We start from the raw sequence: 26,665 nt of genomic DNA, 5'->3' as shown, positions 1-26,665 counted from the left end.
AAGGGCCCTGAGCAATGCCTGGAGGCTGGGCCACCCTGGCTGCAGCCTGGTGTGTGTGAGGGGGCAGGAGACCAGGCCCGGTGGGCAACGCACCCTGGGGGCTCAGCAGACAGCGTCCGGGGGGCTCCTGGAGCATCAGGCTGGGCCCACACCCCTCAGCTCCCGAGACAGAGGGCGCAGGCGCGGAGGGAGGGGAGCCGCTGATTTACATCCTACAGGTGGGGGGGAAACCCAGGAAGTGCAGCCCGGGCACTAATCAAATCTAGGCTAATAATAAACGTCCTGAGTAATGAGTGGCCTGGGCCGGAGCAGGCGAGGTGGCCGGAGCCGGGTGGGCCAGGAGGAGCCATGTGAGTAGCCGGGGAGGTGGGGGTGGGAGCGAGGGGCTCCGCCTGGGGCTCTGCGTGGCATCGGGGATGCAGGGGAAGCGGTGCCCACAGTAGACGGGCAAGCTCGGGCTGCCCCGGGGCCTCCTGCGCCCGTGCACGTGGAGAGCCCTGGGTCTGGGGCCCTGGGGGTCTGGCCTTGCTTTCCGGAGAGCAGCCGCAAGGTTGGAGGGTCAGCCTCACAGGCAGGAAATCCCTCTCACTCCCACCCCAGGCTGGCCCTAGGGCCCACAGCCAGATGGGCCAGGACATTTTTTAAATAGCAGGAGTGTTTAACGGGCCCTCCTGCAGACGTCGACCCGCATCCACACTTCCAGGATTACCCATGCCCCGCTGGATCACTTTAGAGACAAGTCCAAACAGCGCGTTTTTGATATGTAAATACCTCTGTATTTCTCCCTTAAAAACAAAACCCCAAAAAACTCTCATGCCATGATGACTTCTGCAAAGAATGATTCCTTAGTGTCACCAAAGTGCCCATGTTCAGACTTCCCCAACTGTCTTGTCAATGTCTTTTCCAGCTGATTTGTTCAAATCAGGATCCAAACACCATCGTTTTGGTTATATGTTTTAATCTAGAACATTCCCATTCTGTCTCATGTTTTCCCTTGCTGTTTATTTTTTTAATCAAAGAAACCGGATCATTTATCCTATAGAATTTTCATCAGGGCAGGTTTTGAAGGTTTGTTCAAAGGCCCAAATCTGGAAGCGTGGGTGCTAAAGCAGGTGGAAGGGTCCAGGCCCCTCACTGTGCAGACAGGACCCACGGCCGGGTTGGAGGGGCCACGGCTGCTCTGTCCCCCACTCGCCGGGCAGGGAGCGCATCTCTTCTGTGAATCCTTTGGATGGGAATCCTTTGTGTCAAGCAGCCACCTCCCCAGATGTGTTCCCAGCTAAGGGCTCGGATGTATAAGATTTCTGAGAGAGTTGGACCAGGAAGGGACAAGAGGTCGCCCTGACACAGGATGGAATCGCCCAGGCCCAGGCCCACGAGTCGGGAACCTGTCAGAACTGGGACCTGGCACTGACGGAGGCTGCCAGGAACAGCAGAGTCGGGCCTGCCTCCCCTTGTCCGCCGACTCGCTGTGTGACCTTGGAGGAGCCCCTTCACCTCTCTGGGCTCCATTTCCTCGGTCGTAAAATGAAGGAGAGGCTCTCCCCCACCAGAAGTCCCTGAGAAAAACACAGAAGGGCTTTGAACCTGCCTGAGCCCCTCCTGAAGAGCCACAAGCAAAGGCGCTGAGAAGGGCTGCAGTTAAAAACAACAAAACAAAACTTTGGCTTTCTTTAGCCCAACGTTTTTCAAACTAATTTGACCACAGAGGCCTTTCTTGGTCCAGCGCCTACAAAACCAGGCATGTGAGGGAGACGAGCAGACAGCTGGGGTGCAGGAGAGCCCGGGCCGTGAGTCCACAGACCCAGGCCTGCGAGAGCTCTCCCCTTCTTCCCGCGGTCAACGCGGCTTCTGTTCTGCTGGCCAGTGTCAATTTGGGGCTTTTCCTGCCCTTCTTTGGGGCTGGATGATGGTTCTGGGACTTTATGTCGGTTCCGGTGGTGTTGGAGGAGGGGTGGGCAGGGACAGCGCAGACATCCGGTCAGCTGGGTGTCTGCCATCTGGCCAAGTGGGCTCTGTGTCCCTGTCAGGTCCAGTGGCTCGGTGCCCTCTGACCAGGAATGGGTCTTTGAGGCTTCCTAGGCTGCCCTCGTCCGATCCAACCTGCTGTCCACTGGCCATCGCTTCCCTGTGGGTGGGGTGGTGGCAGCTTCCACCCTCCTCTCCCCGAATGAGAGAAGGCTCAGGGGTCTCTTCAATTTTGTGTGGTCCTCTGCTTATTTTCTTTTAATTGAAGTATAGTTGATTCACAATGTTGTGTTAGTCTCTGGTGTAAAGTGATTCAGTTATACACCTATATGTTCTTTTCCTATTCTTTTCCATCACGGTTTATCACAGGATATTGGATATGGACCCCCGTGCTCCACAGTAGAAGCTTGTTATTTATTTTATGTATAGTAGTGTGTATCTGCCAATCCCAAACTCCTCATTTAGGTCCTCTGGCTTTTATTTATTTATTTATTTATATTTTTCGGCTGTGCCGTGTGGCTTGTGGGATCTTAGTTCCGCGACCAGGGATCGACTCGGGGCCCCGGCAGTGAAAGCACCGAGCCCTAACCACTGGACCGCCAGGGAATTCCCAAGCCTCTTGCTTTATACGTTTGCTTTGTGAATAGATGGTAGTCACAGGCTGGAAGCCCAGTAAGTATAAAAAGGTACATAACACAGCCTTCCTTTCCTCCTGGTCCTCTGTCCGCCCAGCTTTCCTGCCCCCTCTAGAATAAACAGCTCTGTTCAGATGCTTTAGGTGCCACAAAGTTCACCTGTTTAAGAGCTGTGCAACCATCACTATAATCCAATTTTAGAACATTATCATCACCCCAAAAAGAACCCCTGTCACTCCTCATCCCTCCCCACCCCCAGCCCTAGGCTAGCACTGACCTACTTTCTGTCTCTATAGATTCGCCTACTTTGGACATTTTATAAAAATGGAATGTGCTGTTTGATGACTGGCTTCTTCCACTAGCATGTTTTTGAGGTTCATCCATGTGGTAGGGTGTCAGTACTTCATACCTTTTTGTGGCCAAATAACGTGCCGTTGTCCGGATGGACCACATTTTACTCATCCATTCATCAGTTGATGGACATTTGGGTTGTTTCTACTTTTTGGCTATTATGAACAATGCTGCTGTAGAATATTCATGTACAAGTATTTGGATGGACATGTTTTTTCATTTCTCTTAGGAGTGGAATTGCTGGGCCATATGGTAACTCTGTGTTTAACCTTCTGAGGAGCTGCCAGACTGTTTTCCAAAGCGGCTGCGCTGTTTTTATAATCCCGATTAACACAGGAGGGTTCCAGTTCCTCCTCATCCTCGCCAACACTTGTTGTTATCCATTCGTTCATTACAGCGGTCCCAGCAGGTGTCTCAGCGTGGTTCTGAGTTTCCCTTACAACAAACGATGTTGAGCATCTTTCTGTGTGCTTATTAGCCATTCAGATAGCTTTTTGGAAAAATGTCTCTTTAACTCCCTCACCCATTTTTAAACTGGGTTGTCTTTTCATTATCCAGTTGTAAAGGTTCTTTATATATTCTGGATACAAATCCCTTATCAGATACATGATTTGGAAATATTTCCTCCAAGTCGGTGGAATATCATTTTATTTTCTTGATGGTGTTCTGTGAAACACAAGTTTAAAATTTTTATGAAGTCCAGTCTCTCAAGCTTCTTTTTAATCATTTGTGCATTTGGTCTCACTGCCTAACCCCAAATCATGAAGATTTACTCCTGTTTTCTTCTAAAAGCTGTCTAGTTACATTTAGGTCTATGACCCACTGTGAATCACTTTCTGTGTATGGTGTGAGTTAGGGGTCCACATTCATTCTTTTTTTTTTTTTTTTAATAAATTTATTTATTTACTTATTTATTTTTGGCTGTGTTGGGTCTTCATTTCTGTGCGAGGGCTTTTTCCAGTTGCGGCGAGCGTGGGGCCACTCTTCATCGCGGTGCGCGGGCCTCTCACTGTCGCGGCCTCTCGTTGCGGAGCACAGCTCCAGATGCGCAGGCTCAGTAGTTGTGGCTCACAGGCCCAGTTGCTCCACGGCATGTGGGATCCTCCCAGACCAGGGCTCGAACCCGTGTCCCCTGCATCGGCAGGCAGACTCTCAACCACTGCGCCACCAGGGAAGCCCCACATTCATTCTTTTGAAGGTGGCTTACCCAGTTGTCTCAGCACCATTTGTTGAAAAGACTATCCTTTTTCCCATTGAATCTTCTTTGTATCTTTGTTGAAAATCAATTGACCATAAATGTTAGGCTCTAGTTTTTGACTCTAAATTCTACTCTACTGACCCTCGTCTGTCCTTACGCCAGTACTACACTGTCTTATTTACTGTTGGTTTGTAGTAAGTTTTGAAATTGGGAAGTGTGAGTCCTACAACTTTGTTCTCTTTCAAGAGTGTTTCAGCTCTTCTGGGTCTCTTGCATTTCCATATGATTTTAGGATCAGCTTTTCAAATTTTGCAGAAAAGCCAGCTGAGAATTTGACTGGGATTGCATTGAATCTGTAGAATTATTTGGGGAGCACTGCTATCTTAACAATATTAAGTCTTTCCATCCATGAATATGGAATATTTTTCCATTTATTTAGGTTTTCTTTCAGGAATGTTTTGTAGTTTTCAATGTACAAGTTTTGTACTTCTTTTGTTCAATTTATTCTGCAGTATTTTATTTAAAACACTGTTTTTGGTTTCTTATGTTTCCTTACAGTGTTTCTTTATGTATATACTAATACCTATAAATCTAGATTAGAACTGTCTCCCTTTTTGCAGAAAGAAAGAAAGGAAGGGAGACTATGAGCCATGCTGTTATGGACCTTGTTTTGTTTTTATTTATTATTTAAATAAAATTATTTATTTGGTTGTGCCGGGTCTTAGTTGTGGTAGGCGGGCTCCTTAGTTGTGGCATGCAAACTCTTAGTTGCGGCATGCATGAGGCATCTAGTTCCCTGACCAGGGATCGAACCTGGGCCCCCTGCATTGGGAGCACGGAGTCTTAACCACTGCGCCACCAGGGAAGCTCCTTGTGTTTGTTTTTCCACTTAATATATCTTGGAGTTCTTTCTAAAGCAATATACAGAGAGCTTCCTCACCCCTTTTCTATAGCTGCATAATAGTCCAGTGTATATAATTTACTCAGTCAATCCCTTACTGAGGGACATTTGTGCTACTTCCAATCTTCTGCTATTACAAACATTGCTGCAATGAATTTATCATTTTGCACTCTGAAATAAATTCCAGAGTTTAATCACTGTATCAGCAGGTAAAAACATCAGTCATTTTGACTAATGTTGTCAAATCTCCCTCCGTGAGGGTTATCCCTATTCCTCTCCTTCCAGAGTGAATGAGTGCCACTCTCCTTGTGACCTTGCCAACAGGAGGTGTCATTAAACTTCTGGATTTTTAGCAATCTATTAGGGGGAAGATGGTCTCAGCGTAATTCAAATTTGCTTGTCTCTTAGGAAAGAGACCAGGCAAATTTATGCTGTTCGTCCCTGTCTGTGAACTGTCTGTTCATTACCTTTGCCCAATTTTCTGTCGGGTGGCTGGCCTTTTCCTTTCTGCTTACTCTTTTTTTATATGTGTGTTTCTCCTTTTGTATTATTTATTTATGGCTGTATTGGGTCTTTGTTGCTGCACGTGGGCTTTCACTAGTTGTGGCGAGCAGGGGCTACTTTTCATGGCAGGTACGCAGGCTTCTCATTGCAGTGGCTTCTCTTGTTGCGGAGCACGGGCTCTAGGCGTGCGGGCTTCAGTAGTTGTGGAACGTGGGCTCAGTAGTTGTGGCTCACGGGCTCTAGGCGCACGGGCTCAGTAGTTGTGGCACACGGGCTTAGTTGCTCCGCGGCATGTGGGATCTTCTTGGACCAGGGCTCAAACCCATGTCCCCTGCATTGGCAGGCGGATTCTTAACCACTGCGCCACCAGGGAAGCCCCTCTGCTTACTCTTTAGATACGAGTTGCAAATGTTTTGTTCCCGTTTTTCATTTGTCTTTGGACTTTCCTCCTTAAGCTGCTTTTTTGCCATGCAGAAGTTGTTTGTTTGTTTTGTGTAGTCTATTTTATCTATTTTTTATTTTATAGAGTTTGGATTTGGGGTCGTAATTAGAAAGGCCTTTCATACTCCAAGGTTATAAAGAAGTTATCGAACGGTTTCTTCTCTAGAAGTTTTTAAAATTTTATTCTCTTTCACACTTAAATTTTTGGGCTGTTTCTTCAACCTAGGGGAAATTATTTTCTGTGCTGTTTTCTGGCCCGATCATTTTGTGCCAAGAATCCTTTCCTCTAAGTTCTGAAAGCAAAAGCCAGGATTTCTGCTCTGCCCACCCCACCCCGCAACCTCAGGACACCTCTGCCCTGAGTCCTACTTGAAGGGAGGAGATGCAGGCAGGGGAGGGGGCAGAACAAAACTCAGACATTACACAGTGTCAACACAGCGCAAGAACGAGGGTTGCTTTCTACTCCCCATGTCTTCACTGAGGACAGCTCTCTATAAAGTATTTGGTTATTTGTGAGCATTGGCCGAGGACCTACTGTGTGCCTGGTATTACAGAAGCACTGGGTTCAGAGATGAATGAGATAGTGTAAGGAGGTAGACGGCTACACCCTCAGATGTCAAATTACAAAATAAGAAACATCACCAGGTAGAAGATGCTCAGGCCACATGGCCATCCAGGAAGGCACACCTGAGACATCTCAGAGGAGAGGTCAGGTGACACGGCAGCATACAGGGACAAGCGTCTTTGGGATGTTATAGTGCTTCAGCCACAAGCTGAGGTTCTGGGGGCAGTTCCCAGGCCTGGAGTGCGGATTTGCTGATTATGAAATGATTATAATTAATCCATTATATTTTAAACCACTTTATCCAAATAACTACCACTCGGCAACCACACCTCGGGCCAGTTCCATGCGTGTCATGTGCACGTCCTCGAGGAAACCTCCTCTGCAAAGGAGCACCCATAGTCCCCGTTTACAGAAAAGAAAACCCAAGGCTGTGCTGCCAGCCTTTCCCAAGCTGGCTGGCTGGTGACTCAGAGCTGTGCCGTCCTCCACAGGCACGGCTGCGCTCACACACATTCTGTCACTGAACCATGGGAAATCGGTTTTCAGAATGAGTCAACAGGAGGCAGAAATTACAATGGGAAGAAACGGTCATCCCCACCTTTCTCTCTTCCTCCTTCTCCCCCTCCTCCTCCTCCTTCTTCCCGATTCATAAAAGAGAGACTGTAAACGGTCACTGTAATTCTCTCATCTGTCACCCAGAATGTTGAAACTGCTGAAACTCTCTCGGACCCCCTAGCCCACCAGGTGCTCAAGGAGAGGCCACCCTCTTTGCTGCCAGCTAATCCATTTGCCCCAAATGCAAAACCCTCTGCAGTTTTTCTCCCTCCTTCCTTCCTGTCTTATAAGTCCTGTCATTGCCCTGTTCACTGACAGTGGTCTAGGGGTGTCCCCTCTCACAAGTGAGTGACTATTGTAGACACAAAGTCAGAGTTATTCCCTGATTGTTGTTCACCTCAACATGACGATGTAAATTTTGTTCACAGCTGAGCCATGTGACCTCCCTGGAGTTGAAACTCCTTGGTTTTCTCTGCATGGCTCAGTAACTCACCCACAGATCTGGGGCAGATCCAGCCTGTCAACTGGTCAAGCAGACTCGCTTATATACGGTTCCCTGTTTCCACTGGAGATGTTCCTCCCGCTTTTCTCCTATTTTAGTTGAGATAGGGCTCCCCCTTGGCCTCCGGGCCATGTCCCAGGGACTCCCTTCACCATCATTCTGAGAATTTCTATCTTCCCCTCTTGACTGAGATGGACCCTGCTTGCCCCCCTCCTCCATCTGTTGAAAATCAACTGACCATAGATGGAGAGCTTATTTCTGGGTTCTATTCTATTCCACTGGTCTGAGTATCTGTCTTTATTCCATTATCACAGTTTACTTTAGCTTTGTAGTAAGTTTTGAAATCAGAAAGTATGAGTCCTCCAACTTTGTTCTTCTTCTTCGAGATTGTTTTGACTGTTCAGGGTCAAATGAATTTTTAAGACGGGTTTTTCTATTTGTGTAAAAAAGTCACTGGGATTTTGTTAGGGATTGTATTGAAACTGTAGATCACTTTCAGTGGTACTGACATCTTAACATCGTCTTTCAATCCATGAACACGGGATGTCTTTTATTTAGATCTTCTCTAATTTCAGCAATGTTTTGTAGTTTTCAGGGTATACTTCTTTCACCACCTTGGTTAAATTCATTCCTAAGTATTTTATTCATTTTTATGTCTCTGAATATGGATTTGTTTTCTTAATTTCCTTTTAGGATCGTTCATTGCAAGTATATGAAAAATGCAACTGATTTTTTGTGTTGCTTTTGTATCTGCAACTTTGCTGAATTTTTAAGTTTTCAGTGTGTGAAATTTTTAGAGATTTTACATATAAGATCATGTCACCTATGAACAGATAACTTTACTTTCTCCTCTCCAATTTGAATACATTTTTTTTTTTCTTGCCTACCTGCTCTTCCAGTACTACGTTGAATTGAAGTAGTAAGAGTGGGCATTCTTGTTTTGTTACTAGTCATAGGAGAGAAGCTTTCAGTCTTTCACCACTGAGTGTGATGTCAACTGTGGGTCTTTCCTACATGGTTGTTATCATGTAGAGGAGGTTGTCTTCTATTCCTACTTTACTGAATGTTTTTATCATGAAAAGGTGAATTTTGTTAAATGCTTTTCCTGCCTCAAAATGATCATGTAGTTTTTTCCTTCATTCTTGTAGTGTATTACATCTATTGATTTTCATGTGTTGAACTATTATTGCATTCTGGAAATGAATCCCACTTGGTTATAATGTATAATCCTTTTAATATGCTGTTGGATTTGATTGGCTAACATTTTGTTGAGAACTTTCACATCTATATTCACAGGGCATATTGGTCTGAAATTTTCTTTTCTTATGATGTCTTTATTAGGCTTCAACATCAGTGTAATGCTGACCTCACAGAATGAGTTAGGAAGTGCTCCCTCTTCAACGTTTTGGAAAGAGTCTGAGAAGGATTAGTTTTAATTCTTTAAATGTTTCGTAGAATTCACCAGTGAAGCCATCTGGTCCTGAGCTTTTTTTTTAATGATCACATTCTTTTTTTATAAAAAACTTTATTTTTGGCGGTGTTGGGTCTTCGTTGCTGTGCGCAGGCTTTCTCTAGTTGTGGAGAGCGAAGGCTACTCTTCATTGTGGTGTGCGGGCTTCTCATCACCGTGGATTCTCGTTGCGGAGCGCGGGCTCTAGGCACGTGGGCTTCAGTAGTTGTGGCACACAGGCTCAGTAGTTGTGGCTCGCGGGCTCTAGAGTGCAGGCTCAGTAGTTGTAGCGCATGGGCTTGGTTGCTCCACAGCATGTGGGATCTTCCCAGACCAGGGCTCAAACCCGTGTCCCCTGCATTGGCAGGTGGATTCTTAACCACTGCACCTCCAGGGAAGCCCTGGTCCTGGGCTTTTTGTTGGGAGGTTTCTTATTACTGATTCAATCTCTTTACCTGTTACAGGTCTATTCAGGTATTCTTTCTTCATGTATCAGTTTTTGTAGATTGTATGTTTCCAGGAATTGTCCATTTATTTAGATTACCTGATTTGTTGGTGCACAATTGTTCACAGTACTCTCTTATAATCTATAAAATATGTACCAATGCCCCACTTTCATTTCTGATTTTAGTAATATGAGTTTCGTCTCTTTTTCTTAGTCAATACAGCTAAGGGTTTGTCAGTTTTGTAAATCTATTCAAAAACCCAACTTTTGGCTTTGTTAATTTTCTCTATTATAGTTTTTCTTTTTAATTTATTATTATTATTATTTTAATCAATTCTTTCTATCTTTATTTATTTGGCTGCATCAGGTCTTAGTTGCGGCATGCAGGATCTTGGCCACAGCACGTGGGCTCTTTGTTGCGGTATGCGGGCTCCAGAATGTGCGGGCCCAGTAGTTGTGGCACGCAGGCTTAGTTGCCCCATGGCATGTGGGATCTTAGTTCCCCAACCAGGGACTGAACCTGTGTCCCCTGTATTGGAAGGCAGACTCTTAACCACTGGACCACCAGGGAAGTCAGCTTTTTCCAGCTGACTTACAGCTTTTCTATTACAGCTTTTCTATTCTCTTTTTTCTTTATCTCCACTCTAATCTTTCCTTATGCTTGCTTTGGGTTTAGTTTGCTTTTCTTTTTCTAGTTCCTCGTGGTATACAGATAGGTTAAGATCTGAGAAATTCTTCTTTAGTGTACCCATTTATACATATAAATTTCCCTCTTAGCATTACATTCACTGTATCCCATAACTTTTGGTACGTTGTGTTTTCATATTCATTTATCTCAAGATATTTTCTAATATCTCTTGTGATTTCTTCTTTGACCCGTTGGTTGTTTAAGAGTGTGTTGGGGGGAATTCCCTGGTGGTCTAACAGTTAGGACTCTTTGCTCCCAATGCAAGGGGCCCGGGTTCAATCCCTGGTCTGGGAACTACATCCTGCATGCTGCAACGAAGATCCAGTGTGCTGCAACGAAGACCCGGCACAGCCAAATAAATTTAAAAAAAAAAAAGTGTGTTGTTGAAGTTCCACATATTTGTGAACTTTCCAATTTTCCTTCTGTTATTGGCTTTTAGTTTCATTCCACTTTGATCAGAAAAGATTCTTTGAATTACTTTAACCTTTTAGAACCTATTAAGACTTGTTTTGTGACCTGATATATAGTCTGTCCAGGAGTATGTTCCAGGGACACTTTAGAAGAATGTGTAGTCTGCATCGCTGAGTACAATGTTGTGTATGTGTCTGTTATATGGTTGCTTTACAGAGTTGCTCAAGTCATCTTGTCCTCATTGATCTTTTGTCCAGTTCTCCTACCCACTACTGAAAGTGGAGAATCGAAATATCCAAATAGTCATAGAACTATTTCTCCCTTCAATTCCATCAACTTTTGTTTCATATGTTTGCACTCTGTTGTCACACACGTGTTTATAATTGTTAAATCTTCTTGCTGTATCAAACTTTTAATCAATATATCTTGTCTTTGTCTCTTGTAACCTCTTTTGATTAAACTACTTTGTCTTACAATAATATAGACACCTCAGCTCTCTTTTGGTTATTATTTGCATGGACGATATTTGTCCATTGTTTTACTTTCAAGCTCTTGTGTCCTTTTATCTAAAGTAAGTCTCTTGTAAACAGGATATAGATGAATACTGTTTTTTTAATCCAATCTCCCAGTCTCTGCCTTTTGTAATAGCAGAGTTTGGTCCATTTACAGTAATATGATTACTGAAAAAGGAGTTACTTCTGTCATTTATCTATGTGTTTTCTGTATCTCTTATGTTTTCTATTCCTCAGTTCCTCCGCTACTGACTTTTCTGTTGTATTTAGTTGATTACTTGCAGTGTGCCTTTTTTATTCCTTTTTTCTTTCAGTTTCTGTATGTTTTTAGTTATTTTTTCTAAGCGATTACCCTGAGGATTACAATTAATGTCTTAAACCTCTAACAACTGAGTTTCAATAATACTTAGTTTCAGTAGTGTACAAACACTGTTCTATATCTCTGTCCCTTCCTATTGATATTGATATTGTCATAGATTACCTTTACCAGTGCTCCTTATTTTTTCTTATGACTTCAAGTTACTGTCTAGTGCACTTTCATTTTAGCAGGAAGGACGACTCCCTTTAGCATTTCTTGTAGGACAGGTCTACTGGTAACAAACTCTCAGCTTTTGCTTATCTGGAAATGTCTTAACTTCTCCTTCATTCCTGAAAGATAGCTTTGCCAGATATGCAATTCTTGGTTGACAGTTTTTTTTTTTCTTTTTGGACTTTAAATGTAACAGCTCACTTCTAGCCTCCATGATTTCTGAGGAGAAACCAGCTATTAATTTTATTGAGAATCCCCTGTATATGACAATTGTTTCTTTGCTGCTGATTTCACAATTCTCTCCTCTTTGGGTTTCCACAATTTTATTACAGTGTGTCTCAATGTCGGCATCTTTGAGTTTATCCTGCTTGTTCACTGACATTCTCAAACATGTATATTCATGTCTTTCCTAAGATTTGGGAAGTCTCCAGCCATTATTTCTTCAAATATTTTCTCTCTCTCGTCTCTTTGAAATTCCTATATGCATACAGTGTTACATGTGATGGGCTCCCACGAGTCCCTCAGGTTCTGTTTATTTTTTCTCTTTCTTTTTAATTTCTGCTTCCTATTCTAAATAATTTCAATAGTCTTATCTCCAGGTTCACTGATCGTTTCCTTCTGGCTGCTCAGATCTGCTACTGAACCCCTCTAGGGAGTCTTTTCATTTCAGTTACTGGACTTCTCAATTCCAGAATTTCAGTTTGTTTCCATTTTTTAATAGATTATTTAGAGTGGTTTGAGGTTCACAGAAAAATGGAATGGAAATTACAGAGAATTCCCATATACCCCCTGTCCCCAAACACGCACAGCCTCCCTCCCTATCAATATCCTGCACTAAAGTGGCACATCCACTACAATTGAGTAACTATATTAATACATCATTATTGTCCAAACTCCATAGTTTACACTGGGGTTCACTCTCAGTGTTGTACTTTCCATGGGATTTGACAAATGTATAATGACTTGCATCCACCATGACAGTATCATACAGAAGTTTCACTGCTCTGTATAATCCCCTGTGCTCCACCTTTATCCCTCCCTCCCCCATAACCCCTGACAACCACTGATCTTTCTTCTGTTTCCAGAATGTCACAGAGCTGGGATCATACAGCGTGGAGCCTTTTTAGCATGGCTTTTCTCAGTCACATGCATTTAAGATCTCTCCATGTCTTTTCATGGTTTGAGAGCTCATTTTTTTTTAGTGCTGAATAAATTCCATTGTCTGCATGCCACAGTTTATTTATCAGTTCACCTACTAAAGGGCATCTGGGTTGCTTCCAAGTTTTGGTTCCTTTTTTACAACCTCTATCTCTTTATTCATATCCTCATTTTGTTCTTACATCAATTTCCTGATCTCCTTTAGTTCTTTGTCTGTGGTTTCCTGTAGCTCATGGAACATACTTAAGACAGTTGATTTAACATCTTCGACTAATATTTCCAATGTCTAGGCTTCCTCAGGGATGGTTTCTGTCAAATTCTATTTTTCTGTGAATGTGCCACATTTTCCTGTTTCTCTGTATGTTTTGTAAGTTTTTTGAGAACTGAACATTTTGAGCATTACATTGTGGTAAGTCTGGAAATTTAACTCTCTCACTCCTCTGGGATTGCTGAATTTTTTGCTGCTGAGAGCTGGAGTCTGTTTGTGACTCTTCCAAACTATTTTTGCGAAGTATGTATTCCTTGTGTGTGGTCACCAAAGTTTCTGTTCCTTCGTCTCTGCAGTCAGCCAGCGACCTGACAAAGATTTCCCTAAATGTGTGACTCCCCAAATGGGGGGCAGTAGATCTCTGTCAATCCCCTGGGAGCCACTTCAGCCCAGGGAGGCTGAAACAATGACCACCACCCTCTGTGTTGGCTCCTCAGTGATCAAAAGCGGCAACCAGCGATTAGAACCCACAATCCCAACATTCAGAGGACAAGGTCCTTACTGCCCATCCAGGTCCCGGCAAGTTGCCCCAGGGACATGAGCAGCCACCAACCCACGACAGGCTGAAAGGCACCAAACTCCACAAATCTACCAGCCTCTTTGCCCAACTGTCCTGTGGACAACCCCAGAGCTCCAATATCGTTACTTCAGCCGAGGCTGCCAGCTTGATGGCCGTTAGGGGAGAAGCAGGTCGCTGGGGCTTCCTCCTGGCCATCTTCCCTGCCATCGCTCTCAGGCCCCTGCTTTGATTTGAAACGTCCACAGAGTTCCTAACTCACAGAGCCCTCCCTGTAGGTGACCTGCTTGTTCTCAAGGAGGCTTTAGAATCTCCTCCAAGTCTCTGTTGCTCCTGAATTTCATGATGGTGGGTCTTGGTTTGAGAGAATATATTGTGCAGGACACCTGATTGGCTCTTTGAATCTGGAGGCTGTCTTTCAAATCTGTTTTCTCTGGAACTCCCATCAGTCAACCTCCGGACCTCCTGATATAATTCCATATTTTTCATATCTTTTCCGATTTTCTGGGATATTTCTTCAATTACATCTTATAACCCTTCGACAGATGTTTTTATTCTATTATATTTTAAAATTTCTAGTCATTCTTATTTGTTCTATGCATACAATTCTTTAAAAGTAGCACATCACCGAGAATTCCCTGGCAGTCCAGTGACTGGGACTCCACACTTTCACTGCTGAGGGCCTGGGTTTGATCCCTGGTTGGGGAACTAAGATCCCACAAGCCGGAAAAAAAAAAAAAAAAATTAGTACACCATTCTTTCTCGTGGATATAAAAGTTCTCTTCTCTTTCTAAGGATGTCTTGTTGTCATCCTGTAGTTTTCTTCTGTTCCCTGCATTGTCTCTATTGGCACTGGGTGGATTTCTTCTGCTTGCATCGTCCAAGGTCTCCTTCATGCAGAGGTGGTGCTCCAGTATCAGGTGACCCTTGGCTGCGGTTCACAATTCACATTGAGGCACTAATGGCTGATTGGAAGTTCTGGGTAAATGGACGGGGTTTTCACATAGAAGCTTTGCTCTAGTGGTCAGGCAGCAGCGTGGTCATTTTCTTGAAAGACTCTCCCAGTCAGTGCCTCCAGGGCTTCTCCTTTGGGTCAGTTTTTCCAGAGCAGAGTCTGCTGGTTTCCTGCCAGTTGCAGGATGGAGGAGGACACATCTTTTACAAACCTGGCCACAGCACTCCTGAGGTATGGCTGGGGGGATAGTGGACCTCACTGCCACCCCTCCTCAGCTGTGTCTGAGGAGACCCCAACCTCCTGCTCAGGTGGGTGAGGGGCCATCACCTGCCTGGGGTCAAGCCCTCTTTATGTAAGTCTCCATCCAACCCTATTTCACTGCTCTGCCCTCCCATCCCCCACAGTCAGAGGTCCTAGTGCCCCAGTTCCAGGAGGTTCCCAGCATTCGGTGACTCAATTCCGCTTCCTCCCCGTGAGCTTCAACCGAGAGAGATCTTCAGCTGAAGCCTGTCGCCCCAGGCCCTCTGCCGTCCGTCTTCCAAAACGTGGCTGACACCTGTCCCCTGCTGCAGTCACTTCTTCCATCTTTGAGGACAACTATCTTTTCCTGCCCTTTCAGTTTGGTTTCAAGAGGGAAGGAGGATAAACCCAGGTGGTTAAGCTGTCGGGTCGAGTGGGAGCCGCTGGTCTTTTCTCAGTGGACTTCCATCAAAGAATAAACAAGTGCCTCAAAAAATGTTTAAAAGAAGTCGTTGGGGAGGAAAATGCCATGAAATTAGGCAGAAAATTACAGAAGACTCAGCAACACACAAGCCTCTGGAATGAGTCCCAGATGCCTTGCAGAGCCAAAGAATCCAGACATGGAAGTTCAAGAAGGGCAGTAGCAGCCTATGGCCCTGTGGCGTTCAAGCTCAGAACACAAGTTACCTCTGGGAGTGGATGGTGGGTGTGAGGGGCCCACGGGAGTCATCAGGGTGCAAGAAATGTTCACCACCTTGACGTGGTGGTCGTGACACAGGTGTGTACACGTGGAAAGATTTGTCAAGCTGTACTCTTGAGATTTGTTATTGTGTGTGTCTCACATCTCAGCAAAAGAGGAAGGGAAGGAAACGGACATTTATTGAGTGCTTGCTGTTTGCTAGGCACTGGCTAGGTCTGCTTTTCTTTCTAATTCATTCATTGAATGAGCACCTACTATGTCCTGGGCACTATCTAGGTTCTGAGGACCCAGCAGCAAACAAAACAATTAGCATCTATGCCTGCGTGATGCTCCCAGTTAATGGGGAGACAGTATCAAATAATTGCATCACGAAAGTCAAGTGACAACAGTGACAAGAGCACATCGGAGTGCAGAAGAAGGGGCAAGTCCCAGTCCGGGGTGGGAGGGTGTCAGAAAGGCTTCCTTGAAGAAACGAAGTTGCAACAGAGATCTGAGGGGTCAGGAGAAAATGACCAGTCGTGGAGCAGGAAGAGCATGGGGTGCAAAGGGACCAGCACGTGCAAAGATCCCGTGGCAGGAGGCCACGTTCATGAGGGCAGAGAACAGGGCCGAGCAGGGCTCTGCTGATGCCAGAGGGGCCTCAGAACTGCCGTGCCCCAGACGGGAAACTGAGGCTCAGGGTGTCGGCCCCGGGTTGCCCAGCAAGTACAACTGGGGCAGAAACCAACTTTGTCTGCTCCCCCTAGGGAACGTGAGCGGGAGAGGCCGCCTGGGCTCCGGCCTCCAGTGGTGCCAGCTGCCCTCACGTTCCCTGCCTCTCAGCCCCACAGGGCCTGCGGCTGGGGGTGGCCATGAAGCCCTGCCCCGAAGAGCAGTACTGGGACCCTCTGCTGAACACCTGTGTCTCCTGCAAAACCATCTGCAGCAATCAGAGCCCACGCACCTGTGCAGCCTTCTGCAGTGAGTTCTGGGGCCCGAGCCTGGGCTGGATGCCACTCCTGCCCCCGGAGGTCCCCCTGGCCTGCACTTGGGGCCCGAGGAGGGGTGGAGGGAGACGGGAGACGGACAGTGTGGCACCTTCTACCTTTCGACCCTGCTACCCTCCTTGCAGCTTCCCAGGCATGCTCTGTCCCTTCCTGCCTCAGGGCCTTTGCACAGGGACGCATTTCCCCACCTTCTCCCCTGGGCTCCCTCCTACCCGACCTTCAGGTCTCAGCCCCAAATCAAGAGTTCCTCTCTGACTGCCGGATGGAAAGTGGGCCCTCCTTCATCATTCTCTGCTCTTTCTTCTGAAACTTTTTATTATAGAAATTATGACAGAGAGAGAGGACAGCATGATAAACCTGTCTACCCATCAGCAGCTTTAGAAATTCCACCTTTTCAGTCCCCAGTTTTTTTACTTGTGTATTTTAAAGCCAATCCAAAAACTCGTATCATTTTACCTGTAAATACTGGATCACGAATCCCTAACACATACGGGCCTTTAAAATATAACCTCAATATTTTATCACCCCCAGCAATAATTCCTTAATATCATCTGCACTCAGGCCATATCCAGTTTTCTCTAATTGTCTTGAAAAGTGTCTTTTGCTTGCTTTTTCATAACTTGTTCTTTCCCTGGTGGAACTTACCACAGCTTGTACCACACGTTCTTTCCTGTGTGTTCATGTGTCTCAACCACCCGACTGAGAGCTCAATTCCTTTCTTAAGCCTAGCACAGTGCCTGACACATAGTAAGTGCTTCATAAATACTGGCTGAGTGGGGCTCAGAGAGGCTGAGTGACTTGCCCAAGATCACACAGCACAATAGTGGAAGAGTTAGGATTTGAACAACTTTCTGAGTCTGCAACACCATGGCTCCGAGCCACTATCCATTAACGAGGTGGACATTCACTGTGCTGACCCACAAACCCCTGGAAAGAGGAATCTGACAGACCCTTCAAGGAGGTTATTAGCTAGTGGGAGAAATGACTCCACTTCATGGTAAAAAGGTGAACTACCATAAAACGCCACAGCTGGGAGAGACCACGTCCGGCTGATGGGTTGGGGAGCAAGGAAGTTTTCTGGTAGGAAGCGCCACCTGAGATGGATTGTTAAGAGTCCACAGATGCAGAAGTCAGATGAGGGGGAATGGCACCCCTGGAGGAGGGACCAGCGTGGACAAAGGCACGGAGGCGGGAAAATACAACAGGGAATATGGAGGCCCAGAGGGGAGGTTGTGAGGTCAGGCAGTGAGGGCTGGTGGTCTGCGGAGCTGTCACCTGCACAGCCACATGGGGGTTCCCAAGGAGGAGAGGAGGTCACAGCAAGCCTGGGAACACTGCTGCCATGAGGCTAACTCCACCTCGTGAGTGTCGGGTTCAGGAGGGTCCAGGGCCACAGCAGGGTAAGGGCAAGGGGTGGTCATTGGTCCTGACAGGATCACCCGAGTCTTCCCTGAGGTCCCAAATGCATGCCTTCCTGGTTTTGTCTTCTACTCTGAAAAGGATGTAAGTGTTGGCATGTTTGCACCGCAAAGAGGCACAAGTGAATATTCTATTTAAACCTTGAGCATTATTATGTGTCAGGCACTGTGCTGGGGACTTCAAATCCTCGTAACAACCGTAAGAAATCACCATTGTTATAATTATTCCTCTCCTGGAAAACAGGAGACTGAGGTACGGAGGGGCCAAGCCCACCACGTGAAGTGGCAGACCAGAGCTTCCCCAAGCCCGTGTAGCTTCAAGGTCTGGGTTCTTGGCCTGTCTTATGCTGCCTCCAAAATGCGCCCTGAAAACCTGCATGCGAGTCACATTTTCATATGAATGAATCTTAGAGACAAGGGAAATCTGCCCTGTGAAAGTATAGGTTTCTGTATGGCACTCAAAACTGCTCTCTCCAGCAAGTGTGAATGGGCTTCAGTTTGTTTGGCTTCTGCCCCTTGGCACTGATGCCTGGTTAAGCTCCTGAAATTCTCATTTATTATTAAGACAGAAAAAACACTATTAATTTGAGCTTTCTCACCTTCCTTCCAGTCCCCTTCCCCAACTTGCTAAGGCAGATTCTGGCTTTGTTCTCCATTCCTTATGTTTATATGAAATATGTTTCTCCCTTATGAGGTGTGAAAAACCCAAGTAAAGAAGTTATGTGACAATGTAATAACTTAAAAGATAACTAGAAAACCCTTATACAGTTAGTACTAAGAAACGCTCTCTTAAATAATATATAGGTCAAAGAAGAAATAGTAGTGAAAAATAAGAACATTCTAAACTAGGTATAGAAAAAATACTACATGTCAAAATGTGTGTGATGCAGCTAAAACAGTACTTAGAGGACAACGTATACTCTTACATTTGCATACTGGAAGAGGACTTGGATTACCCTGGAATTGCTTTTGGGGGACTGGACTAGGGTTTTTTTTAACTTTGATACCCTTTGAGGCCAGACCCCCAGTTCCTGCCTGTGTCTGTCACCCAGCAGCATCACGCATCTCTGTCTCCCAGAGTCACTCAGCTGCCGCAAAGAGCAAGGCAGGTACTATGACCAGCTCCTGGGGGACTGTATCAGCTGTGCCTCCATCTGTGGACGTCACCCCAAGCAATGCACACACTTCTGTGAGAACAAGTTCAGGAGTCAAGTGAACCTCCCACCAGAGGTCAGGAGACAGCGGACCGGAGAGCCCTTGACCCGGGCAGACAACCTAGGGAGGTACCAGGGATCAGAGCACAGAGGCTCGGATGTGGGTCCAGGTAAGCCACCTAAGGTTGGCCTGCGCGGTGTCCAAGGGTCAGAGTGGGTGGAAGGCAGGCATCAGGCCTCAATAAGGAGAGGCTGCAAAGCAGGAAGTCCAGTGCAGGCAAATGGCCAGAAACCAGGGGGGTGGGGGGATCATCACAGGATAGAAAAAAAAAATTAGGCAAAGTTTACAGAAGTCTGTGGGCAAGAAGGAAGCAAAAGAAGAAAAATGACCTGACAGTTGGGAGTCTCATAATGGTGGCTGAATGAATTCTTAGAACACAGGGCAGCGAGTGGACAGCACAGCTAACCTGTGAGCAAGACCCCCAATCCATTTAGAGGCAATGGAGACTTCCCAAGAATGAGAAGGAAAAGTACTACCAAAAAAGCACACGGTGGAGATGGGCCTCCTTAGATATGTGAGAGGGGTCCCTTGAACTGGGCACCTACTAAGTGCCGAGCACTGGAAATGACCTAATTAATCCTCCCAGAAAACACCTCTTGGCTCAGCTACTCTGCTCCGTGGTGTCAGAAAGGACGGGGCTTGGGTGGGGATGTGGACCCGTAAACACTTGATATTTACGGAGCTCTTGGTCTGCCAGGCGCTGGCTGGTTTTCTTCCTTTTCTGTGACTTTCCTCATGACATCACTTCCATGAGAACAGGCTTCGTGTGTCCTGATAACGAAATGCCCAGCCTGGTTCTTCTCGGTTAGACTGTTGTCTCTTACTCTGTTCTGCTCTCCTGTCAGTAAGCTGCTGCCATGTAACAAATAGCCCCCAGACTCCATGGCGTGTTATTCCTCATGGCGTAGGACTTGGCTGGAGTCAGCTGGAGGGGCTCTGCTCCTGAGTCTCTCATCCTCCCCTGGCACCAGCGGGTGGGCAGGAACATCAGAGGTGACACACGGGCCTCTGAACCTCTCGGCCAAGAGCTGGCACCCATCATGTGCTGCATCCTATCCCTCCAGATGCAAAGCCAGCCAGATTCAAGGCGGGGGAGACAGACCCCACTCTCGGCTGGAGGAGAGGCGAAGGATTTGTAGCCGTGGGGGGTCTGTGGCCGGTTTTTATCCAGCACAGCCTCTCGTGAGAGGAAATGCAGATTCACACACAGAGGGCATGGATACGGGGGGAGGGAGTGACGCACGGAACCACAAAGGCGGCTGCTCTCCAAGGTCTGGTGACCCCCACGCCTGCCCTGCAGTCAGTGACGTACTCGACTTCCAGCCAAACCCAGAACCCCGTCCACCTCCGATGCCACAGATTCCCCTTTACAGACAGAGAAACTGAGTCTCAAAACCTGGAGAGTCAGTGCACAGCTGAGCGGGGACTCGGGCCCGGCCTGCAGGTTCCAAAGTTTGTCCGTTCTGCAAGAGCCAAACCCCAGAACAGTGTTCTGTGGCACCGTCGCCCACTTAGGCGGACCTGTTGCCAGTGTGACACCGTTAGCCCTTCCTGCCTGTGACCACCAGCCAAGCCCCCTCCTCAGAGGGTCCCCTGGGGTGGACCCTCCAGGTACGAATCCCCCAGGAAGTGTGGACAGACATTCCAGGAGCCAGTGGGGTCAGTGTGACCACGTCTGACCTGCAGCAGCCGCTGTCCCAGTCATTCCAGGGTGCGGCCTCCCGAGCCTCGGGGGCTGGGTGACGCCTCGCCGTACCTGACCCTGCCCCGCGTCCCTCTGGAGGTCTGGGGCTTACGTGTGTCCCGCTGTGTCCTGACACCTGGGCGTGCAGGACACTGCCCGTGGCAGCGGGGCTGACCTGTCCCCCCCCACTCACTCCCCGCCCTGCCAGCCCCCACCTCAGCCCCTCCACGTCTCTCGGAATGGCCGTTCCTTCATTTGACGGTAACTGTGGAGGGCTCAGCTGTGCCTGGGGGGCGGGTGCAAGAGTCAGGCAGACCCTGTCGCTGACCCCACGGAAGTCACAGTCTGATGGGAGAGACAAGACAAATGATAGAGTAACCTCAGTGCGTGGCGACGACATCCCCCAGCCAGGGTGCGATGGGGCGAGGAAGGTTTCCCCGAGGAGAGGCCTTCAAGGCAGACTGGGGGCCAGATCCCTGGTTCCATCTCCCACTAACTGTGTGACCTTGAGCAAGTCACTTAGCCTCTCTGAGGTTAAGTGTTTCCGTAAGACTGAGATCATCTGCCTTCACGCGGTTGCTGCGCTGCGTGTCAGGATCAGCACGAAGTAACTGCTCATTTAAAAGGAAAGCATACGTCTAAGAGACGGGGTGGAGAAAGGTGTTCCAGGCAGGGGGCACAGCATGTGCAGGTGCTGGGAGGGGCTGGGAGCGGAAACACACAGACTCTCTGTGGACAGGGTACAGCCACTGCTAGTATCACTGGGGCTGCGACTGCTACAAACAGGGGAGCAAAGGCTAAGTTTTAGTGAAAATTAAGGTTTGCTTTTCTTATCCGAGCCCACGGAGCCCCCAGGCCCTATTCAAGGGCCTCCTGGGTCCCGGGTTCAGAGCTCTGGGTGGCGTGAGCACGGCTGACCTGGGACGTCTCCAGACTCTGTATCTCCCTGTCCCCACCGGGGACAGTCATCCCGGCACCCCCCTCACAGGGCTCTCGCGGGGCCTCAGCGACCCTGGGCCTTGATGCTCCAGACCCTTAACTTGATTACATCTGCAAAGGCTTTTTCCCCAAATCAGGTCATAAGGTCCCACGTGCAGGTTACCAGGCCCCTCGTGGGAGGGTGATACCTGCCTTGGGAGCACATCCTGCATGGCGGCCTGGGGGTTGGTCTTGTCTCTGGCTTTTTATCTCAGGGTGTGGAGCGTTTTCTCTCCACATACGCCCCCCCCCCCCCCCACCGCCCCCGACGGTTGCAAGAGATGTCACCGTGGCTGCTGCCCCAGGCCCCCTCTTCATCCCCAGGGCTGAGGCCAGGGAAGGGGGGCAGAAAGCCTCGGGAGCCCACCTCACCCCTCCCCTGACCTGCCTGCTGGCTAGGCTGGGGCCATGGGGATGCTGGCGGAACGTTCCACTGGGTCCAGCTGCTACCAACAGCATGGAGGCTGGAGCGTCTGCCCCATTTCACCAGGAGGCAGGCCTGACCGTGAGCAGGGGTGGCCGCAGGGCCCAGGCTCAAAACCTGTCCTGTCTCGGCTACACCAAGGCCCCTCAGGACAGGTCACAGCACAGCCCGCCTGGCCAGCCCGAGCTCCAGCCCAGCAGCAGCAGTCGGGGAAATCCTGTTTCTAGGCGAGATTGACTCTGAAAACAGTACAAGCACAGAACAAATCTAATGGAAAACCCGCTTGGAAATAAACCATCCGCGGTGCCCCCTGGTGGCAGTGCTCAAAACTGCGCCACAGGCCTGGCTCTCAGGCAAGGACAGAGCTCACATCCTTTCCCGACTGAAGCCCCTGCACCCACCGGGGTCAGTAGACAGGGAGGAACTGGGCGAGGCCGCTCCGCTCCGGGGCCAGGTCACTGAGGGCCGACAGAGGGCAGCGACCGAGCTTGCAGACCTGAACGGCTGGCGATTGAACAGAGGAAGCAGAGCAGTGGCTGGGGACCCCGTCCCCCCACCTGGCCAGCCTCTGACTCGGCTTTAACAAGTGAGGCAGCCAGCATGCTCCTCGCCGTTCCCGTTTGGAAAGGACGACACACATGGATCGTGACGGAAGAAAGAAGGTATTAAAAAGCAAGGTTTGGGGAAAGTCTCTCCCCAGGAGTAACGCCTGCTGCAGTCTGGGATTGTCGGTTCCCACACGCTCCTGTCTAAGCATATTTCACACCAGGCAGAATCCCAAGCGCCCACCTCTCTCTCCCTTTTCACTTCCTGCTCCTGAGGTTCAGCCCATCTCAGGACCCACCATGTAGCTGATCTCCGGCTCTCACTGTAAACAAAGCCCAGCAAATGCCTGCATCCACGTGCCTAGAAGTGAAGGTGGTGAGTCCACAAGACTGGAAAGGGCATGTCCGTGTTGGCAGGTGGTTGCACGTGGCCCTCAGAGGAGACCACCCCACCCAGATGTGCCTGTGTCGCCAGCCTGGGACAGAGGTGGAAGGTGACATCTTTCGCAGTTTTAACTGCACCTCTCCTCTGGATCCAGGGCCTTTGCGAAGCATGTTCTAGGAGCGGGTCACCGGGCAGGAACTGGTTCCATTTCCCTCAGGAAGCCCCAAATCACCCTCCTCACGTGGTGGCTCAGGGCGCCCGGGAGAGCAGAGCAGAGGCTGCCAGGCCTCCTCATGGCACACGCCAGGCCCTGCGTCCCCTCTACTGCGTACTGCTGGGTGCAGGGGGGCCCGGCCCAGCCCAACTTGAAAGGCAAGAATCGAGGACCATCTCTGAATGCCAGCAGCCAGCCTCGAGATAGTCTGTGTTAGAATTCAGCTGAAAACACCTGAAATATGCAGATGTTTGGTCTCAAATCCACCCGGCAGTTCACTGTGTACTTAGCAGTGTCTGGTAGCTGGGAATTCCACCTCCCGTGTGAAGGCTGCCAGCCTCTCCCCCGCTAATCCGGCCAGGCCGACGGTTTTATTTTATCCCAGGGACGCACAGGAGCCGGTGAGCAGATGAGGGCCCAGGAGCTGGGACACACGGATGTCGCTGGCCCAGGGTGGCGCCAACAGCCCACCAAGAGCTCTGTGAATGTCAGGGTGGCACCAGCCAGCTGTCACTTCATAAACCTCTGACTCTGAGGAGCATGCATAACGAAGAGGGACAGTGTCCACCCTCGTCATCTGTGCGTGGCTGGCCTGCAGCCCCGGCAGCTCTGCAATTGCGCCCAGATTTGAGGCTCAGTTTTCTCATCTGAAAAACAGACTGTAAGACGGTGTGGCCACAGCGGGAACAGCCTGCAGGATCCTCAAGCAGCTCAGCACAGAGGCGCCACCTGACCCGGCAACTGCGCTCGTGGGACGTGTCCACGAGAGCTGCACACACACGTGCACACGGAAACCTGCACACAAGCCTTCACAGCCGCCAAAGGGTGGAAACCACCAAAATGCTCATCGTGGACAAACAAAACACGATGCGGTGCATCCACGCAGCGGAACGTTACTCAGACCCAACACACGTGGCCACACGCCTGAGCCTTGGAAACACGCGGAGAGGTCGGACGTGAAGGTCCCGTGCTGCACAATTCCACTGGTATGAAGTGTCCAGAACAGGTGACAGAGACAGCGTGGTGGTGCCCGGGGCCTGGGGCGGACGGGGGGGGCGCCATGCGGTGCTGGACACACCCCAGGTGCAGAGGCAGCAGCTGCTCAAGCCCGAGAACACACTAACCCCCCCCCCACCTTCACGGCCGTGAGCCTGGCTGCACGTGGACTACACCTCAACCTCCAGAGGGGGCGAGCGACCCTCCTCCACAGAAGCGCGAGGGTCAGGGACACACTAGAGAAAGTGCTGAGTGCAGCAAGCGCAGCAGGCGGCCAGCAGCCCTTCCGCCCGGGGCTGGGGGCGCCCGATCCCAGGGCCCGGGACAGGTTTCCAGGGCAGGGCTTTGGCTCAGGGCCCTGAGAGGAGAGGGGCCAGCGCCCCATCTCCCCAGGCCCCCCCCCCCCCGGTTTACACCTGCCCTCCAGGCTCGGGAGCAACACCACCGTCTCTCTCAAAGCACGTGCTCCCTGGTCAGACATCCTCCCTGGACAACTGCCCACCCGCTCACCCGTCCACCTCTGGTACTGTCCCAAGCTACACCCCACAGCGAGAGAGACGGCAAAGGGCGTCCAGCCCCGGGTCTCCCGGCCCTCCGAGGGGGCGTGGGGCTGACCGCATGGCTTGTTTGGGCCTCACGAGGAGGAAGCGAGCGAGCAGGATGAAGGGCTGCTGGCCGGAGGAGGGGACGCTTCAGGGAGGGGCCGCTCCCGACTCTGGGTCCCCCGCTGTCTTGCAGCGCCCGCAGGGCTAAAGCTGAGCGCCGACCAGCTGGCCCTGGTCTACAGCACGCTGGGGCTCTGCCTCTGTGCCATCGTCTGCTGCCTCCTGCTGGCCGTGGCCTGCTTCCTCAAGAGGAGGGGGGACCAGGTCTCCTGCCAGCCACCCCCCGGGCCATGTCGGACGCAGGCCAAGTCCTCCAAGGGTGAGCACGCAGTGGGGTCCTGGACGTCCCTCTGTCCTGGCTCTGCCCCCGCTTCTAAGCGGAGAGCGGTTGCCAGTTCTCCCTGGGAGCGGCCTGGCGCCAGTTCCTACGGTTTCCTATCTGTCTTGGTGAAATCGGGTCAAGCATCAAGGCAAGAAGAGACAGGGCCCTGAGGAAGGGCGGGTGTTGGGCCCCCGGGCTTGCCCCGCTTGCCAGGACAGGGCGGCTAAAACCGGAGGTGGTCCCCTGGGGGTGCAGGGCGGGCAAGGAGGGGTCCAGGCCGAGGCCAACGCCCTCTCCCCCTCAGCAGATCACTGGATGGAAGCGGGCAGCGCTGCAGGGGCAACGCCCGAGCCGACGGAGACGTGCAGCTTCTGCTTTGCGGAGTGCAGGGCGCCCGAGCGTGCTGGGAGGTGGGCGCGCCACGGCCAGAGCGCAGCTGGACAGCCCTGCGTGCGCGCCCCGAACGGCGGCCTCTGCGGCATCGAGGTCGTGTGCACGCCCGCCCAAGAAGGAGGCCTGGCCACATGAACCTGGGGGGGCTGGGGGGGAATGGTGATGGGGGAGAGAAATGGGGATGGGGCGGTGAGCAGGCATAAGCAGAGGAGGAGAGACAGTGAGAGGCAGAGAATTGATGGTGGGGGAGACTGGGGAGAGAGGAAGAGAGCAAGGGGAAAAGACAGAGAAGGGGGAGGGGAGTGGAGGAACAGCTGGCGGAAGGGCCAGGGCCACCGTATTGACCCCAGGTCTCCACTGTAGGTCACCGGCACCTAAACGCACCTGCAGTAAAAGCACCCACACCTGCTGGACCCAGCCCCGGGGACCCTTTGCAGAAATAAAACCTCCCACACTGCCCACCCCTCACTGTGGCTGGTTTGGGTCGCGTCTCCCCGTGGTGACTGCCCCATCCCACCTCTCCCGCTGCCCCTGGGCTCCAGGCCTGGTTTCCAAGGATCTGAGCGAGTGTGTGGACCGAGAAGCAGGCTCTGCTGTCCTCTGTCACCTAAGAGGAGAAAGCAGCAGGCTGATGGTGGGGGACTAGGGCTGGGTCCGCCTGCGTTGATCTCAGAAAACCAATTTCCTCCCGCGTCTCCTCAGGAAGACGTGAAGCAGTGTGACTGTGTGTGTGCGCGTGTATATTCACGTGTGTGCGCGCATATGCTGCTCCCACGTGTGTCACGGGGCGCGGGGTGGACAGAGGGCAGGCGGGCTGAGCCCAGGCGTCAAGCTGCTCTCAAAGCCCAGGACCACGTCCCTGGACCACCTCAGGAGTGTTCTCATTTGGACACCAACCTGCACTACTGTTTAGTATTTTTCTTTACATCAACTTACCTTTTCTTCCAGACCTACATGCTAAATTTTTCGGATTCTGACTGGTAACACTGTATCTGAGCATTCACAAT

At 49.8% G+C, this 26,665-nt stretch overlaps 1 protein-coding gene across 1 annotated transcript; it reads left to right on the top strand.

The window, feature by feature from the left end:
• Positions 1–289: 289 nt before the first annotated feature.
• TNFRSF13B (TNF receptor superfamily member 13B) lies at positions 290–25,793 on the top strand. Its single transcript, XM_061176288.1, has 5 exons — positions 290–350; positions 16,316–16,453; positions 18,976–19,221; positions 25,077–25,262; positions 25,570–25,793. The coding sequence occupies exons 1-5, from the start codon at positions 290–292 to the stop codon at positions 25,791–25,793; spliced, it is 855 nt and encodes a 284-aa protein (XP_061032271.1).
• The last annotated feature ends 872 nt before the right edge of the window (positions 25,794–26,665 follow it).

The sequence above is a fragment of the Eubalaena glacialis genome, chromosome 19 (genome assembly GCF_028564815.1).
Source record: "Eubalaena glacialis isolate mEubGla1 chromosome 19, mEubGla1.1.hap2.+ XY, whole genome shotgun sequence".
In the NCBI taxonomy this organism is placed as follows: domain Eukaryota; kingdom Metazoa; phylum Chordata; class Mammalia; order Artiodactyla; family Balaenidae; genus Eubalaena; species Eubalaena glacialis.
Note: the sequence above shows the minus strand (reverse complement) of the source record. Positions and strands in the feature narration are given on the sequence as shown.

Coding starts and splice junctions, on each gene's coding strand:
- TNFRSF13B (XM_061176288.1), top strand. CDS start 290: ATGAGTGGCCTGGGCCGGAGCAGGCGAGGTGGCCGGAGCCGGGTGGGC. Junction 351..16,315: donor GGTGGGCCAGGAGGAGCCAT/GTGAGTAGCCGG, acceptor CCTGCCTCTCAG/CCCCACAGGGCCTGCGGCTG. Junction 16,454..18,975: donor CACCTGTGCAGCCTTCTGCA/GTGAGTTCTGGG, acceptor TCTGTCTCCCAG/AGTCACTCAGCTGCCGCAAA.